At 38.4% G+C, this 19,868-nt stretch overlaps 1 protein-coding gene across 1 annotated transcript in view; it reads left to right on the top strand.

Moving 5' to 3' along the window:
* Window positions 1-19,868, top strand: part of faf1 (Fas (TNFRSF6) associated factor 1) — a 79,015-nt gene that overhangs the window by 41,219 nt on the left and 17,928 nt on the right. Inside the window, exons 13-15 of the mRNA XM_048208686.1 lie at window positions 7,995-8,149; window positions 14,828-14,964; window positions 15,258-15,346. Coding sequence (XP_048064643.1) covers window positions 7,995-8,149; window positions 14,828-14,964; window positions 15,258-15,346 — 381 coding nt within the window. The remainder of the gene's footprint in view (window positions 1-7,994; window positions 8,150-14,827; window positions 14,965-15,257; window positions 15,347-19,868) is intronic.

The following is a 19,868-nucleotide window of genomic DNA, read 5'->3' as shown; positions in this document are numbered from 1 at the left end:
GCTTGTGTGGATTACGGTCTTATTAGACTGGGAGGATGCAGCAAGATGTTCAGGGGGTTTTGAGCATGAGGAGCGGGCTGGAATGGCTTCCTGCCTGCAGCCCAGCTGATCTCTTCTTCTCCTCAGCACAGGCACAATATGGCCGCCGCTCTCCCCCGAGGACACAGTTCAGTATGTCAGTAAAAACAAACTAACGTAAGAAGAAGAGATGACCTGCTGTGTTCCTCTTACGCAGACAGTCAGTGTTTTTCTTCACGGGTCATACATTATCCATGTGTGCTTTTCTAGTATGTCTTTCTCAGTTGCTAGAAATGTTTTTCATTTGGGTTTCAGCCAGAGGATTTATCTTTAGGAAAGATTTAATGGGACATAATTAAGGCATGCGTCATTAAAAAGTACTTATTACCTCACAGAAATGGGAGATTTTCTAAAAAATGGGGGGACGTGCGAACTGGGAATTTGTTCCACGCCTGCAAAGTCCCAAATGACTTGTGAAAATATTTTTTAGTGTATTTATAATAAACACCAATTTGTGGAATTAATTAAAGATGATGTAATTTCTACTCACTAACATCACCATGTAGAATTGCAAACATAAAAAGTAAGTTTGAAATGGGTTTCTCAAACGCTGTCGTCAGAAAGACATTTCAAACTAGATAATCTCGCCACTCGCGGCATTGCCTGAGCGGTGTTCACCACCTTTGAGTCAGCCGGACTTCTCGTTAAGTGTACATTGTTTAGCCACGGCTGAGAACGTTTCATGTGCACGTGTGCATGTGTGGGATGGATTTTTCTGAGGGCACTTGTGCCCCTCTCTCATAGGCCTGAGAGGCTAATCACTAAGTAAAACACTACATGTGATGAAGTGTTTCTGGAGTGGGAGATGCTCCCAATCCGTCCTTAATGAAAATGCCGGGGGCCCTGGAGTTCATCCGGAGGATCAGCGAAAGACTCTTGAGTCAGGCCACCCATCAGCACACAGGCCTCATCACAAATCCCCTTAACATCCAGCTAATCACGCTAACCCTCCTCTGCCACCCGCATAAAGATGCCCATCAAAATTCATAGCTCCTCTGCGCCCTTCATGGCTTTTTCATGCATGAGCTTTATGGCGGGGCCTCCGTGACGAAGCAATTTTTCGGCCTGCATTAAAAGAGGTTTTCTGACAGCCGAAAGACTTCATGTTATTGATGCTGCAATGCTAACAGTGGAACTGAGGAAAATTCACTTGTCTTTAAACATTGATCAAAATAATTTACTGATGTGTCAGTAGTTCTTTTTAGCTTTTAACACAACATTGATGATGTTTACATGTTGCCTAATGAGCATGAACCTTTATGTCTTGTTTAAAGAAATAGTTCACACAAAAATGAAAATTGTCATTTACTCACCCTTTTTGTTCTAAACTTCTATGATTTTTTTATTTAATTCAGTGGTCACTCTTTTCCATGCAGTTGAATGGGCACTGAAGCTTTCAAGCTTTAAAAAAGGACCCAAAAGCAACCAGAAAAGTATCACAGAAATGGGCGCTATATTCTAATCCATACAATACTGACATACAGTACAGTCCAAAAGTTTGGAACCACTAAGATTTTTAATGTTTTTAAAAGAAGTTTCGTCTGCTCACCAAGGCTACATTTATTTAATTAAAAATACAGTAAAAAACAGTAATATTGTGAAATATTATTACAATTTAAAATAACTGTTTTCTATTTGAATATATTTCACAAAGTAATTTATTCCTGTGATGGCAAAGCTGAATTTTCAGCATCATTACTCACATGTGTCACATGATCCTTCAGAAATCATTCTAATATGCTGATCTGCTGCTCAAGAAACATTTAATGTGTACAATTGTACAAAATATTTGTGTACAATATTTTTTTTCAGGATTATTTGATGAATAGAAAGTTCAAAAGAACAGTGTTTATCTGAAATCTAATCTTTTGTAACATTATAAATGTCTTTACTGCCACTTTTGATTGATTTAATGCATCCTTGCTGAATAAAAGTATTCATTTCTTTCATTTCTTTTCAAAAAAATAAAAATAAAAATTCTTACTGACCCCAAACTTTTGAACGGTAGTGTATAATGCTACAGAAGCTTTGTATTTCAGATAAATGCTGTTCTTTTGAACTTTCTATTCATCAAGGAATCCTGAAAAAAAAGTACACAACTGTTTTCAACATTGAAAATAATCATAAATGTTTATTGAGCAGCAAATCAGCATATTAGAATGATTTCTGAAGGATCATGTGACACTGAAGACTGGAGTAACGATGCTGAAAATTCAGCTTTGCATCACAGGAATAAATTACTTTGTCAAATATATTTAAATAGTACACAGTTATTTTAAATTGTAATAATATTTCACAATATTACTGTTTTTTACTGTATTTTTAATTAAATAAATGTAGCCTTGGTGACCAGACGAAACTTCTTTTAAAAACATTAAAAATCTTAGTGGTTCCAAACTTTTGGACTGTACTGTAGCTCTCAATGGCAAATCTATGAGAGAAGTAACAATGTCCCATTCGTGAATGATTATTTCTTGTGAGTCAAATCTTTTCTTGACAATCCTGTGATCAGTGATCTAGTCCTAATGGTTCACTTGCACAGTGGAGGGGGATATTATAATGACTATTATAATTTAATATGTAAAAAGGACTTGCATTGTATTCTGTTCATCTCAAAGCTATCAGAAGACTTAGAATATAGTACATGAGTTTAATGAACCATCTTTATGATACTTTATGATGCTTTTGCATGCTTTTTAAAATTTGAAGCAATCTGCATCATGAACAAGAGAGAAGTTGTTCAAAATTTAAAAAAAATAAGTCATGGTTTTTGAATGATATGAAGGTGAGAAAATAATGTCAGAATTTTAATTTCTAAGTGGACTGGCCCTTTAAGAGTTGCATTGCATATACAAGGCAGCTCCTAAAACTAAACTCTTTTTTTTATTACTACTAAAATTCCAAAATACTAAAATTATTATTATTATTACTAGATTATTGTTCAGTTTTTGTGGTAGAATCTCTCATAGTGTTTTAAGTGCCATCTGTTAAAGCACTCCGCTACAGGTCGAAAGAGCAGTAATATGAACTCCTCATTTCCCATTGTTTGCTTTCCTACAGCCAAAAGAGGATGATCACTTTCTCCATCTCTCCCCCTCCAGCACATACACATTGCCTGTAATTAAAAACATCCTTTCACAATGCATTTAAAAGAAACGTATGTTCGTCTGTGTAGCTAGCGTAACTCTCACGATTGGGCAGGTGAAGCCACCAACAGAATGTGTTTTGTGAAAACTCCCAAAATCCTGTAGATATAATTAGACAAAACTAGCTCCTTCTTACATCCTAAGAGATAATGTGATGCAAACATCAGGACATTTTGCTAGCTTTAAGTCTATTTCTGCAGTGTTCTGCTGGTAGCTCCAGCCACAATGGAATCTTATTGGTCCAAATTCCCTTTTGGTATCGGTTTATTAAAATCACAATGTAACGGAAGTAGTGACAGATCTTTTCTTCCATATTGTTATTAGTCTCACGCCCATGGACCGTTGGCTGAATGTCTGATGTATATGGCACACAAAATTGGAAACATTTCAAGAGTTTGAAAGTCCTCATCTGATTAGTTGAATTCTACAGGATTTCCAGGAGACGTGTGTGTTACTTTCTTTAACAGTCCGCCTGGAAACAAAGATGCCATGACACCAAACCTCGTCATGGAAGAAGAATGCCGTCATGTTTACAACTGTGACACTTATTATGTCAACTAAATGCCAGATTTTCAAAAGTGTGTGAAGTATGTAAAGTTCGCAGCACAGACTCTTTAAAATATGTACAAGAATTTTACACACCGGTCTATAATTTTAGGGACATCGATGTTACATTTACAGTTACATTCCCTTGAAGGTCCCATGGCATGAAAATGTCACTTTATGAGGTTTTTTAACATTAATATGAGTTCCCCTAGCCTGTATGTGGTCCCACAATGGCTAGAAAAAGTCGATAAGTGTAAACCGAGCCCTGGGTATTTTGCTTTGGATTTGAGAAAATGAAAGCTCAGACGGCCCAATCTGGAATCTTCCCTATATGTCATCATACGGGGAAAGGTTACCTCCCCTTTCTCTGCTTTGCCCGCCCATGAGAAAATGAGCTAATACAGTGCAAGGCAAGCACAATATTTTTTTTTTTTCCTCGAGAGACATCATGGTTTGCAAACGAGCGAATCATGGCAGTTGCTCAGTGTTTGGATGTACAAATGAACACCAAAGTATTTTTTTAGTTCCTTCATCCGAGCCTATGAAGAAACAGTGGGTTAATTTTATTTTCTCTGGTAATGTAATTTTCCACAATGGGCACCTATCTAAAAAGGTATTTGTAATAATGGCAGAGGACTAATTTAGTTGCGCTGGTTAGTGTCTATAGCTGATAATTATATATATAATATATATACGATAGCAAATCAGAGCAACATGAAAAGCCATCAATGTAGGCTAGCATTAGCTACATGATAATAACTGTAGCAGCATAACGTACATAAACAAACCAACTAAAGTAAAGTATCCTTGCCCCGCCTCTCTCCTCCTCATTAGCATTTAAAGCTACAGACCCAGAAACGGCACGTCCTGAGGAAAGCTCATTGTGGGACTGGCTCTTAGTGGCTGAAATTCTGCACCAATGCTGAATTTGGGGAAAGAGACTTCAGATACAATACTAGGGACCACTTAGGCCTATATAAAAGCATCCAAAAAGTAGCATGTCATGGGACCTTTAAACATGACGTGGAACAAAATGAACTGTGATTGGCTGCTTTAAATATCAGTCAGAAGGCCTCTGGGTGGTCCTTGGCCAATGAAAGATGCTATGGAGTCTGGCTATGCAAGACTATATTATGTACATCTGAGTGAAACGGATTATCAGAAAAGAAAAAATGTAGGACAGTTGACTGTTCTATTCATTGGTTGTTGATTGGACTGAGGCGGATTTGAATGCAGGCTTGCAGTCGATTTTAAGAAAGGGGTTGGGTTTAAATGGCCTAAATGATTGTAGAAGTCTGCCTTTTCACTGGAAGACTGAGTTATAAAATTTTGATTAAAAACTTATGAGCTAAAAAATGCACGGCAGACTCATTCACAGTAAGATGCATTACATTTTTTTTTTTTTTATTTATTTTTATTTTATGCTGACTGTGATTTTGTCGCATAGCATTCCGCTTCAGTTTTTCCAATCGCCTTACCTAACACTGGAAACTTTGATCCTTTATTTGTGTGATATTTTAGTGATATTTAAGAACAATTTTATGCGTTTGGAAGAGACATTTACTAAACACAAAAGCTTTGCTCAATGTGGTTAGCATGCCTTGAGCCTTGACTAGGTGAATTCAGTCCTGTTCACATCAAGTTTGATGCAAATGCAAATGCAAATTTGATGACATTTTTGCACTTTCGTCATCCTCCAAGTTACTATATCTGAATGAAAATTTGGCTTAATATCTGAATAATGACTATTATTGTTCAGATTCATGTAAAGGAGTACAAAGACATGCATTTTTTCATTTCAAAATCCTGTAATCCGTGTTTTACATGCCAAAAAGTCATGCTTGAAGTGAATAGGCCTTCAATTAGCAGGTAAACACACTTTGTCTTTGTGTTCTGCTGCAACACTGACTCACATGTCCAAAGTTAGCCTGGGAATTCCTTACTTTCTGACAACTGTGTGAAAGCTAGTGCTGTCCCACTCACAAGACAGATCAGCTTTCTCTCTCCCTCTACCCACCTCCCTCTCTGTCCTCTCTTCCCATGGTCCTCTCGAGTCTCTACCCTTTCCTCCTCGCCATTTCAGGGATTCTTGTCCCGAGCAGGTGGGGGACGAGTTGAGGTGGTAGAAAGAGCTTTTGGGTCAGTTTCTTCCCCAGAACAGACCCAGTAATTTGGACTGAGCGCTAATTTCTGCAGGCTAAGAAAAGCCCCACAAAACAGAGGGAAAGAAAGGAAGAGGAAACAATGGGATGAAAGTAGAGAGGAGGGACTGTGGGTAATGGAGGGGCGTGGAACGAGGGAGCTGACCAAAGACTGTTATTAGCGAGAGTAGCTTCTCTCCACCTCTTCAGTGAAATCTTAGAGGCCTCAAAAGGTCAAAACGTTTTCGCGGCTCGGAGCAAATACGCTCAGTCGGTGTTGGAGCAGCCATGTCAGTTTTAGGACGGACTGCAGGAGAGGAGTGGTAAAAGTTCATGTCTCGTTTTCATCCAACCCCCTTTCAGTTTTTGACGGGTAAAATCTCTCCAGGTCCCATTTGCTTGTCTACCCAGCGTGAGTGTTTAATCTTTTCAGGGCCTTGAATTGGGCTGGTGAAAGAGGCCTGAGCTCTCTCCCGCCAGGGGCCATGCGGCTCATTCGAGAGCTTTAATTACTGTGCAAACACAGCAGCGCTCCTTCAGTCCTCCATCCATACACACCTCCATAGAGCCCAACTTTCTCTCCTTCGTTGACGCCCTACTTTGCTTCTCTCCGCGCTTCGCTTTCTGTTTTTCCTCTGTCGGGCTGTCAAGAAATCCCTCCTGCTGCATTCGTCGAACTGTCGGGGGTCAGAGCTGTAGGAAACGTTCAGAGTTGTTCTGTAATTCGGTGGATTTTATTCCCCTGCCTTGTCTGGCAAAACCTTTCATGTTTGTGGCGGTGTGCCTTTATTTATTTTTTTAATTAGTTGTCGGGTTATGCGAGCGACCGCCATACATCTGACGGTGTAAATATCTGTGGATTTGGACGTGCTTTGACATCAGCAGTGCCTTCCTCTGCTAACCTGCGATGATGGAAAGGAGGGCACTGGCATTTGATGCAAAACAAATAAAGCGATTTGTTCGTTTTTTGTTTTTCAGAGAAAGTTTGATTTATCCCGCATCAGTTTGATTTGGTTTGGGTGTTTGCTTTGCTCGGGGATTGCAGGGAGGGCACTCGCTGTGTTTTTCTGCTCGTGGACCCTGGTGAAGCATTAGTGGCCTTAAAGCTCTCAGAAAGCCTGATGGTGAATCATGAAATAAGGATGGATCATTGAGCCAGGATTAGATGGGTTCTGGCTTCATAGATAGTGAAATGGCCATTGAGGCTTTAGTTTTCATGCTTTTTCTTCCCCCTGCAAATTTAGATGTGGCGATGGAATGACTTGTGTGGGCATTATTTTGTAAATGGGTGAATGTCTTAAATTCTTTGCAACTATTTGAATGGTTGGGGGAAATTATTTTCAACTTTTGAGGTTTTTAAACTTTTGAATCTGTTAACAGTTCTCAAGTATCCATTCTTCTCCTGATGTGAATTGATAGCCATTCTAAAATACTCTGACTAGTCAGCTATTACAGTGCACCAATATTGAATCTCACACTACATTTTGTTGAGTCCAGCTCAAAATTAAGTATAAAATCAAGTATGATGTGATCAAAAGTTTATATACATGCCTCTTATTTTGTTAAAATATGCATTTTTGCATATTCTGAAGGGTATGTAAACTTTTGACCACAACTGTATTTGTATAGAAATCCCACCTACACAATGGTTACATTGAATACATTATTATACCATTACATTACATTAAATTATATTACATTAAAATCTTTTTTATTTGTGTTTTTAAATAATATTATTAATAAAATATTATTGTATTTAAATATGCTTTGGAGCAATTTTTGGACTACATTAATGCCACTTCTGTGCCACATTTAAAAGTCTTTGTAAGCACCTTTTTGAAATAATTTTATAAAATTTGGTTTGATTTGTTTTATCTGTTGAAATCTGAAACGATCTCATCATTTGGCTACAAACTGCTGAGGGCAGCAAATAAAATAAGAATTGCTTTTCTGATTTCCAAATACTACTTCTTCAAAATTACTGGAGGAACCACAATCATTAAGAATCTAAATCAGAACCAGAATCTTAATCCATATGGTACCTATCCCTAACTGTCTGTATGTGTGTGTTTCTGTTGTTCAGAGAAAACTGCTGGCCATCTACCTCCACAATGACGAGAGCGTCCTCAGTAACGTGTTCTGCTCCCAGATGATGTGTGCGGACTCCATAGTGTCATATCTCAGCCAGAACTTCATCACATGGGCCTGGGACGTTACTAAGGAAGCTAACAAAGCCAGGTAACACTGTTTTGCAGTCTCCCTTTCATCTCTCTCATGGCATGCACTCACAATAGCAGTCAAACCATCCAGAACGGTGTGGATCGGAAGCATTTTCACACTCAAAATGGATGATCTCTTAATGAGAGGCATTCCTCCCTTCCCCCTCTCTCCTCTCCTGACTCTCTCCTCATAGAGGGCTTTAACAAAAGATGTCGTGTTTGCTCACTGAGGCCCCGGTAGGGCAATCTGCACTAATCTGCCCCGCTAAAGGGTCAGTTAGACACACAGCCATCATAGAGTGTACTCCTCAGAATGTCTTCATTTCAGGACGCCAGTCACAGAGGTGGCGGGGGTTTTACATTTTGCCTTTGGTCAACTTTTGGCAACTTTTGGCCTTAGAGACAAGAAAAACATACATCTAAAATAGTATTAAGATTCAAAAAAACTATCCTGCCCTGTTTCAAAAGACTTTGAGTTAACTGTATGAAGATGTATCCCCGATTGCTTCATGTGGAATGGAACCAAGCAAAATGAAGATAGAAGGCCAAATAAGGAAATGAACGGAGAGAAAAAGAGGGAGAAGTTGGTCAGGCAGCAGATGGATTCTTGATTGGTCCCAGCAGGCTTTGCTTCTGAGCAGGCCTCCACTTTTCCTTCCAGTAGGCTTCACCCTAAAGGCCTCCCTCTGGAGCGGACAGAGAGAGAAAGACCAGCCAGTGACCTGCTTCTGCAGGGGCTCCTTCAGTCCGGCCCGGCCTCTATACCCCTCTCCCTCCCCTTCTGCTTTTTGCCCCAGCTGAGCCTTTCTACCACAGATTAAAGGCGGGCAACATCTGGGGCTATTCATAATGCCAACAGAGAGACACACAATCCTTATACCCTGACATACTCATACACACATACACACCGTATTCTCACGCTCCGGAGCCAGGCCTGACTGATTGGTGATTGTGGATGGTGACTGGCAGTGTTTTTCAATGCTAACTCTGTGAATGAAGCCTGTGAATCGCTAATCGCTGACACCGATCACATAGACTCTCAGCATAATTGTGCATTAATCCGGAGCCCAAATGTAATTAGAGTGAATGTAATTAGCACCCACAGGTGCTACAGGTGCTCTTTGTTGCTGGTATAAGTAAGAGAAAGCTGCAGGTCACAATTTGATGGTGCATTCTAGCAGATGCGATTCAGTCATTTTTTTTTCAAGCCATTGAATCCTGCTGAATCATATTGTCTATTTATTCACAGTGGTGAAAAATCAAAGAAATTGTGATTCATAGACATATTACTACCTTTTTTTTTTAAGAGGTACACTATGTTTCTTCTTTTGCTCGAGCAAACAGTGATGACAATGTGAAAATGAAGAATGTTTGTCTTTTTTATTTTCCTTGCCCTAAGATACATTGAGAGGAGTGTTTAAAGATCAATATATATATGCCTTTTAAAAAAAATAAATGTTTTTTTTTAATTGCATCCTTCTTTAATCAAATCTAATTGTGTATTGAATCAAATTGAATCATCATTAATTAAAATCACTTTTAATCAGATCAAAAACCTGTAAATTGAATCAATTCTCAACCCAAAGATTTACACCCTTAGATAATAATATTTAAAGGTGCCCTAGAATCAAAAATTGAATTTACCTTGGCATAGTTGAATAACAAGAGTTCAGTACATGGAAAAGACATACAGTGAGTCTCAAACACTATTATTTCCTCCTCCTTGTGTAAATATAATTTGTTTAAAAGACCTCAGAAGAACAGGCAAATCTCAATATAACACCGACTGTTACGTAACAGTCGGGATCATTAATATGTACGCCCCCAATATTTGCATATGCCAGCCCATGTTCAAGGCATTACACAAGGGCAGCCAGTATTAACGTCTGGATGTGCACAGCTGAATCATCAGACTAGGTAAGCAAGCAAGAACAATAGCGAAAAATGGCAGATGGAGCGATAATAACTGACATGATCCATGATTACATGATATTTTTAGTGATATTTGTAAATTGTCTTTCTAAATGTTTCGTTAGCATGTTGCTAATGTATTGTTAAATGTGGTTAAAGTTACCATTGTTTCTTACTGTATTCACGGAGACAAGAGCCGTCGCTAATGCATAAACACAACTTCATTCTTTATAAATCTCTCCAACAGTGTGTAATGTTAGCTTTAGCCACGGAGCACCATCAAACTCATTCAGAATCAAATGTAAACATCCAAATAAATACTATACTCACATGATCCGACGCATGCATGCAGTATGCATGATGAACATCTTGTAAAGATCCATTTGAATCGGTGCATAGTTAATGATGCCCCAAAATAGGCAGTTAAAAAAATTAATTAAAAAAAATCTATGGGGTGTTTTGAGCTGAAACTTCAGACACATTCAGGGGACACCTTAGACTTATATTACATCTTGTAAAAACTGGTTCTAGGGCACCTTTAAAGTGTTATTGTTACTATTAATTTTTGTGTGTGTGTGTGTTTGTATTTTTGGGCTTTTTGCCTTTTTATTTGAGAGCATAACTGAGAAGAGACAGGAAGCGTTGGGATAGTTGGAGCAGGAAAGGGCCACTAGCCGAGACTCGAACTCGGTCACCCAAAGCACTGTTGAACTATATGTTGGAGCGCTGTCATCAAGGCTATGTTTGCGACTATTGATCATACACACTGTTAGAGCATTTGAAAAATCTCTCATTTAAAGTATAACATTTTGTTGTGTAACTTTTCCTGTTTTGCTACAGACATGAATAATACCTCAAAATTATGTGACTTGTCGAGTACGAGTGTGCTATTACCTCAGACTGTCAAAGTTTTGCCTTGTTGATGATAAAATGTTAAAAAAAAATCCGGTAGACTTTGAGTGAAGACGATGTAAAAGTCTAGTTTTCATAATATGTGAATCATCAGAAGTATTTAGAAACCAGGGAAATTCTTTTAATTCTTTTCTTTGTTGTTGCTGTGCAATTGTGTCTTTGCATAGTTTGAGTGTCATGATTATTGTGATCAAGAAACTGTTTTCTCAGGAAACAGTCAGAGAAAGAGCAGTGCACACCCTGTGGCCCCAGCAGATGGTCTGATACTGTGCCACACCTCTCAGTTCAAGCCATGGGGAAATATTATGGTTCACACACTCAAGAGTGTGACGTGAGCGAGGGATGAGAAGGAGACGAGAGCTTGTCACTCCAATTATGAAGCCTTCCTTGACGAGAAGCTTGAAACACCTGGTGTTACTAACTAGAAAATCAAAAATAACTCCCCCGAGGTCCTTTGAAAACTCTTAACATTCTTCAAGATTTTTTTACGCATCACTGATGTGACAATGAACTGCCAACTGCAATGCCTGATGGGACCTCTGGAAACACAAGTGTTATTTGTATGATGTTTAATTTTTTTTGGCAGTGAAACAGCTCTATGGAATCTAGTCATCTGTAGTACTGCACTACAAGTTACACTGAAGATAGCTGAGCTGGCCTGTTATCCTTTTAGTTGGCTATTCATAATACCAACAGAGAGAGAGACACACAATCCCTTATACCCTGACATACTCATACACGGCTACCCAAACTTTATTAAATAGAGCATTTATATATATAAAATGCTCTATAACATGATAGCACCACACAAAACTACATTTCCTTTCTGCTGTTCTCTCCGTCTCTCTCAGTTTAATGTAGAATTGAGTGTCTCTGTGCGTGGCTTTACGTTCACTTCTCACAGTCATGTGACAGGCCTTCTAAATATGTCAGGGGTGTTTTGGCACAAACATTAAAAAAAGTGCTTAAAACATTTAATATCTATATATTTTTAGGTATCGACACCAAATAAGTAGCTTTTGAAAATCAATATATTTCAGTTGATTTGCACCAGAGTTCTTTTGGAAGCGGACCGAGACCCACCTTTTCAGGTGGTGCACACCAGGGTTCAGAATGCAGCATTCTCGCGTTCACACTTATTCAAATGAACCGCACTAACAGAGCAAGTGCACCAGTTTGTTTTAATCAAACCAAACCTGCCAAGTGTGAACACACCCTAAAAGAACTTTGAGACATTGGTAAACACACTGTTTCATGGGGACTTTTTTTTCCTCACTTGTCTTCAGAATAGAATGCCAGCTTAATCCTTACTGCATACTGTACAGTATGTACTGTATACTGCCTACTATTTTTTTTTAATATGTGAAGTGTAGGGAGTATGAAACTGTAGCATGCCACATTGTCACAATATGATTGGCATAAAAATGCAAAATAACCATGTTGTGTGAAAATTTTTTTAATTTTAACTAACTCTAGAAGTTTATCAAATAAGTCAAGAATGAGATCACAGTTAAAATGACCTCTACTTTATTCGTCACATTGGAAGGTCAGATGGAGTGCTTTTAATTGGGAATTCAGTATTCCATGGACATAGTATACACACTACATTCTATTTCAGAAATTATAGGCCAGTCTGAAAATACCCAGAGTCCATAAAGTGCTCACTCATCTCCACTGACGCAACTTTATATATACATACAGTGGGTACGGAAAGTATTCAGACCCCCTTAAATTTTTCACTCTGTTATATTGCAGCCATTTGCTAAAATCATTTAAGTTCTTTTTTTTTTCTCATTAGTGTGCACACAGCACCCCATATTGACAGAAAAACACAGAATTGTTGACATTTTTGCAGATTTATTAAAAAAGAAAAACTGAAATATCACATGGTCCTAAGTATTCAGACCCTTTGCTGTGACACTCATATATTTAACTCAGGTGCTGTCTATTTCTTCTGATCATCCTTGAGATGGTTCTACATCTTCATTTGAGTCCAGCTGTGTTTGATTATACTGATTGGACTTGATTAGGAAAGCCACACACCTGTCTATATAAGACCTTACAGCTCACAGTGCATGTCAGAGCAAATGAGAATCATGAGGTCAAAGGAACTGCCTGAAGAGCTCAGAGACAGAATTGTGGCAAGGCACAGATCTGGCCAAGGTTACAAAAAAATTTCTGCTGCACTTAAGGTTCCTAAGAGCACAGTGGCCTCCATAATCCTTAAATGGAAGATGCTTGGGACGACCAGAACCCTTCCTAGAGCTGGCCATCCGGCCAAACTAAGCTATCGGGGGAGAAGAGCCTTGGTGAGAGAGGTAAAGAAGAACCCAGAGATCACTGTGGCTGAGCTCCAGAGATGCAGTCGGGAGATGGGAGAAAGTTGTAGAAAGTCAACCATCACTGCAGCCCTCCACCAGTCGGGGCTTTATGGCAGAGTGACCCAACGGAAGCCTCTCCTCAGTGCAAGACACATGAAAGCCCGCATGGAGTTTGCCAAGACGGTGAGAAATAAGATTCTCTGGTCTGATGAGACCAAGATAGAACTTTTTGGCCTTCATTCTAAGCGGTATGTGTGGAGAAAACCAGGCACTGCTCATCACCTGTCCAATACAGTCCCAACAGTGAAGCATGGTGGTGGCAGCATCATGCTGTGGGGGTGTTTTTCAGCTGCAGGGACAGGACGACTGGTTGCAATCGAGGGAAAGATGAATGCAGCCAAGTACAGGGATATCCTGGACAAAAACCTTCTCCAGAGTGCTCAGGACCTCAGACTGGGCCGTAGGTTTACCTTCCAACAAGACAATGACCCTAAGCACACAGCAAAAATAACGAAGGAGTGACTTCACAACAACTCTGTGACTGTTCTTGAATGACCCAGCCAGAGCCCTGACTTAAACCCAATTGAGCATCTCTGGAGAGACCTAAAAATGGCTGTGCACCAACGTTTACCATCCAACCTGACAGAACTGGAGAGGATCTGCAAGGAGGAATGGCAGAGGATCCCCAAATTCAGGTGTGAAACACTTGTTGCACCTTTCCCAAAAAGACTTATGGCTGTATTAGATCAAAAGGGTACTTCTACTAAATACTGAGCAAAGGGTCTGAATACTTAGGACCATGTGATATTTCTTTTTTTTCTTTTTTTATAAATCTGCAAAAATGTCAACAATTCTGTGTTTATTTATTTTTATTTCTTCATTAATGAGGAAAAAAAATGAACTTAAATGATTTTAGCAAATGGCTGCAATATAACAAAGAGTGAAAAATTGAAGGGGGTCTGAATACTTTCCGTACCCACTGTATATATATATTCTCTGATAATAGGGTGAAATTTGATGTGGAAAAATAATCTCCAATTTCTCTTTTCTTCTCTCCCACGCTGGCCATGGCCCCTCACTCTAGTGTGTTCCATCTCTCCTCTATTTTACTTTCCAGTTATTAAAGCCGATGTTATTAAAAGAAGAGAGAAGCTAATCTATATTTGCATTTGCTCTATAGCAATTCATTAATATTATGACATTTACTGCGAGCTCTCAGAGTCTGCCTGCTACCCTTTTCCTTCAGCGAAACGTTAATTTAAAGTTCTGTCTTTGTAATGGAATAAGAAATCCTCTCTGCCCTATCAAATTCGGTGCAGCAGGAGCCGAATACTAATTCAGACCAAGGGAGTGTTTGGAGAAGGACCATCCTCCGAGCGGAGAACAGAATTGGTTTTAAAGTCTGTTAATATAATGAGCTGTGTACTCTTATTAAGCTCAGTGATTGTTCAGGGGAGTTTCACTGGCTGTCTGTCCACTGTCCACTCAAATTACTGACTCTCTCTCTTTCTCTTTCTCGTTCTCTTTCTCTCTCTCTCTCTCTCTCTCTCTAGACTACTCACGATGTGTACAAGGCACTTTGGCAGTGTTGTTGCACAGACCATTCGGACGTACAAGACTGACCAGTTCCCATTACTTCTAATTGTAATGGGCAAACGGACATCAAATGAAGTTTTAAATGTCATTCAAGGTATATAATATATATATATATATATATATATATATATATATATATGTAAATTAACTACAAATAAAACTATACTGTAGGTAACATTTCATCAGTCATTAGCAGAGCTTACGTAATGCCTACCAGATCAACATTTCTAATTATTTGAATGTACTTAGTGTTCCCAAAAAGGGATGGATGGATGGATGGATGTTTTCCATTTGTTACATTTTGATATGAATAGTACAAGTATAAGTGCAAAATGAAATAACTCCACCCAGTCTGATTGTTGTTTATTTTCTGTTTGTATGATGAAGGCAACACAACAGTGGATGAACTTATGATGAGACTCATGGGAGCCATGGAGATCTTCACTGCACAGCAACAAGAAGACATCAAAGATGAGGTGAGACTGACAACACCAGACACCCACCTGACAGAGATTCATAAGCACCACATATTATGTTAAAATAATTGCATTACACGGTTACTTTTATGGAAAGAAATTTCACTTTTAGCTCAATTTCAAACCTTAATGACTAGTGAATTCCCTTCATAGGCAGCATTTTAAAGCCTCATTGGTGCACCTCAGGCACAAAAGTAGACAACTTAATTATGTTGCTTCCTTAGATGCTTTGTTTAACCAAATTCTAAAGTATCACTTGATGTATCCTTTGTGGAGAAGTCAATCCCATGATTTAACTCAGCAGAAACTCTGTACTTTCAAAAACTATCTAATTATGTAATGCACGTTACTGCACTACACCAGACACTGACGAGCACAAACAGGTGCTTTTTTATTAGGTAGATTCAAAGTCATATTTTTAGGCCACAAAAAAGGGCATGTTGGGACAAATGACCACTCATTGTCTGACTCATACGAATCGCCCCTTCACACAGGGGTAAGAATAGATACTCCGCCTGTGTCTGTGTGTTTGTCTGGGTTTCAGACAAACTGTGAAAGCAAAAGCACAATTCACTGGCTGTGTAATGTAAGCTTGCGGGGGCCTGTGCTTATGGAGTCGACACAAAGCTGGCAGGATGCAAGCTCAGTGTGTCATGTCTGCATGCGGTATGTGATTGTTTAAATCAGTACTAGGTCTGCAAACAAACGCATTTACAAAGAGCTGAAACAAAATGTGTCCATCTGTTCAAATGAATTGAAAACAATAATATGCTGTTATATACCATATTTTAGCATGAATAACTTTTTAAAGGGATAGTTCACCCCAAAATGAAAATTATCCCATGGTTTACTTGCCCTCATGCCGTCCTAGGAGTATATGACCTATATGATCTTCTTTCAGACGAACATAGTCTGAAATATATTTAAAAATATCCTGGCTCTTCCAAGATTTATAATGGTAATGAATAGGGGGCATTTTGAAGCCTAAAAAAATGCATCCATCCATCATAAAAATAATCCATACTGCTCCAAGGGGTTAATAAAGGACTTCTGAAGTGAAGCAATGTTTTTTGTTTTTGTAAGAAAAATATCCATATTTAAAACTTTATAAATTAAAATAACTAGCTTTAGGTAGACGACCATATGCATACTGTGTAAGTCGACTTGCGCCACAAGAGTAACCCCTGATGTAATGTATGAAGTATGAAGTAGGAGTAGCGTAAGCGGTTTAAACAAATAGGGCTGTGCAACAATCTCAAGCTCCTCTTCTCTTATATCGAAATCTTCTGACATTTCTCTTTAGAGGTGCCCTAGTATGTTCTTTCACAAGATGTAATATAAGTCTAAGGTGTCCCCTGAATGTGTCTGTGAAGTTTCAGCTCAAAATACCCCATAGATTTTTTTTTATTAATTTTTTTAACTGCCTATTTTGAGGCATCATTAACTATGCACCGATTCAGGCTGCGGCCCCTTTAAATCTCGCGCTCCACTATGCCAAGGTAAATTCAATTTTTGATTCTAGGGCACCTTTAAAAATTCTCATTTTAGACTTCTAATTCGTGACCAGTGTTTTGTTTTGCTCTGGCCTCTGCACTTCCGTGTTCGTCATTGTGGTCAGAAGTTACTCTTCCGCCGGAAATCGATGCATACAGTCGTTTGCTGGAAGCTAGTTATTATAGTTAATAAAGTTTTAAATATGGATATTTTTCTTACAAAAACCCATCGCTTTGCTTCAGAAGGTTTATTAACCCCCTGGAGCAGTATGGATTATTTTTATGATGGATGGATGCATTTTTGGGGCTTTAAAATCCCATTCACTACCATTATAAAGCTTGGAAGAGCCAAGATACTTTTAAATATATATCTCCGATTGTGTTTGTCTGAAAGAAGATGGTCATATACACCTGGGATGTCTTGAAGGTGAGTAAATCATAGGATAATTTTCATTTTTGGGTGAACTATCCCTTTAAGTGGCGTATCTGAGAGGTTATTCTTAATAGTGGATCTCTGTATGCCTTTTTGCAAATTTCAAGACCTAATTAAAAACACTAATGTTTTTGTTACATGCCACATTCTCATGACAGGTCTGTCCACACTTGCTATGAGTTGAGCTAATTAGTCATCCTCACCTGTGTGTGTTAATGTTTGTGTCTGTGGTTTGGTGGGAAATATTCAGACAGCAAACACAGGTTACTGTCCCCCTGAGGCACATTGATTAAGTGATTTGATAAGTCATGACATTTCTTGGCTCGTCCCAGCATTCACCTTTCTGTTCGCACCCCTGCGTGACATACTTTAAATCATTATCAATTGCAAAAAAGCAACAGAAAATATTTATGCTATGGCATAATTGTCATAGTCCTTGCCATTGTCTCAGTGTGAGAACACTTCTGCTAGACTCAAGGTGTTTCGTTCAATCTCCTCATGCTGTTAGGCCGTTTTCCCGGTTCGATGAGTAAGTTCCGTTAAAAACGTTATTTTTGATTTGTATCTGTTCCATTAGATCCATTAGGCTGTGAAATTTCTGCTTCCCTCAGTCAGAGCGCTTGAATAACTCTGACGCGTTGATTGGTTTCTGCTGGAAGCTCCTTGACGGTTTCTCCTCGTGGCAATTAATGGCTGAAATCTGTTTGGCTGTGAAGGAAATGTGATGTGAACGGACACAAACAGGGAGCCAGGGTCATTGAGGTTGCCAGAGGAAATGCAGTGGAGATATTTTCTCTTTGTAGTTCACACATTTGGTCTTTAGCTGCGAGGTGAAGTGACAAGATTTTCGTTCATTTTCTGCTCACTGAAAAACAGTTTTTGGGGGAGAAAGTAATTAAAGAAGTAGTTCACACAACAAATTGAAATAATTATTTACATACTAAGATTGGGTTTCAGTACACATTTCAATTTTAATTCATAAAATTCATACAAGTCATTTTTTTGTGAATTGGACTAAACTGACTGGACTAAATGTTTTTGATTCAACAAAAAGAACTGGTTTATAAAAAGTAATTTCTTTGTGAATTGGACAACATTGGTTGCAGTAAATGTTTTTAATTTACTAAAAAGAACCAGTTCATAAGAGTCATTTGTTAGTGAATTTCACTGTACTAGTTGCACTGAATATTTTTGATTCACTGAAATGAACTGTTTCATAAGAGTCATTTGTTGAGTCAAATGTTTAGATTCACTAAAAAGAAAAGATCACCCAGACCACGACTTCAAATGGAAAAAGCATTGAAAAGATGTAGTTTTAAATCAAATTAATTAATTGAAGTACTGCTAAATGAACTGCTTGTGATCATGGCGCATTTCAAATAATGGGTGTGACATGCGAATCCAAACCCTTTGTTAACCTTGTGTTTGTACACAAATGAGCGAGCCACCTTAGAAATGTCTGGGATTGTTTGAAAGCATTTGTTGTTGTGCCACCACTAACAGCCTGCCATTTGAGGCAGTTTAGGATTGCCCTTTAAAGTTCTTAGCCGAAATGTCCCTGAGTGTGTGTCATCCCTGCCCCGTACAGTCAGGTGACTCATTGTGACCTGTGTGTGTCTGTCCATTTGTATGCCCCTTATATACACTGTCTGGATCAACAGACAAACTCAGACAGCACACACTCATCCACCAAGATCACACCAGCATTCCTCTGTGTAAGTGACATGACCTGGGGTTGTGCAGTCAGGGGTAAAGTAGTTCTCTGCTTGCTCCATCAGCTCCAGTACAGGTCATGGCACTGACTCACTGTATGTAGAGTTGTTGTAGAGAGAGAAAAACTTTGCTCACCCCATTTTATTTTAATTTTTGATCTTAGATGCCAGTGGAGTAATCAGATAATCAAATTGGACTACTTATTAATTTGAACAGTTTGGTCATTAACTAAAATTAGATATGCCCTTTTTTTTTTTTTTTTTTTTAAATAAATAGCCTTTAGCTTGCATCACAGCCATGATCCATATTTTGCTACTCACTGTTCCCAGTTAGAGGCAACGTAGAAATCATTTTATTAAATTTTACATTTTTGGTCTGATTTCCGAAAAGAAACAGACTACATTTTTCTGTAAAATGTGTATATCTGCATAATTGTTTGTTTGTATAGTTTAGTTTAGTTTCTGTTTTGTTTTTTTGTTTTTTTTGTTTTGGATTGGTTTTATTTTTTGTTTTGTTTTGTTTTTTTGTTTTGTTTGGTTTGGGTTTTTGTTTGGTTTTTGTTATGTTTTCTTTGTTTTTTGTTTGGTTTTTGTTTTATTTGCAGGTTTTTAGGTAGGGTAATTTAATATATTACTTGCTGGAAAAATAACTATTCGAAGTAATCATTGATTTAACAATGCAATCTTTCATAAAGCTGTTGTCGTAATTTCATCCATTTTTTTTAACCATGATTAAGAGGATTTTAGCGACATGCATTTGTTGCATCTCCTTATCTATGGCAAAATCAGTGTAAAGTGCAGCCTCTCATAACTAATTGCTTTATTATAGCAGTGGCTTTTGAAGATCCTTTGGAAAGGTTTTGCCTTTTACGAGCAACAGATTA

This window comes from Megalobrama amblycephala, linkage group LG12 (assembly GCF_018812025.1).
Source record: "Megalobrama amblycephala isolate DHTTF-2021 linkage group LG12, ASM1881202v1, whole genome shotgun sequence".
Lineage (NCBI taxonomy): Eukaryota > Metazoa > Chordata > Actinopteri > Cypriniformes > Xenocyprididae > Megalobrama > Megalobrama amblycephala.
Note: the sequence above shows the minus strand (reverse complement) of the source record. Positions and strands in the feature narration are given on the sequence as shown.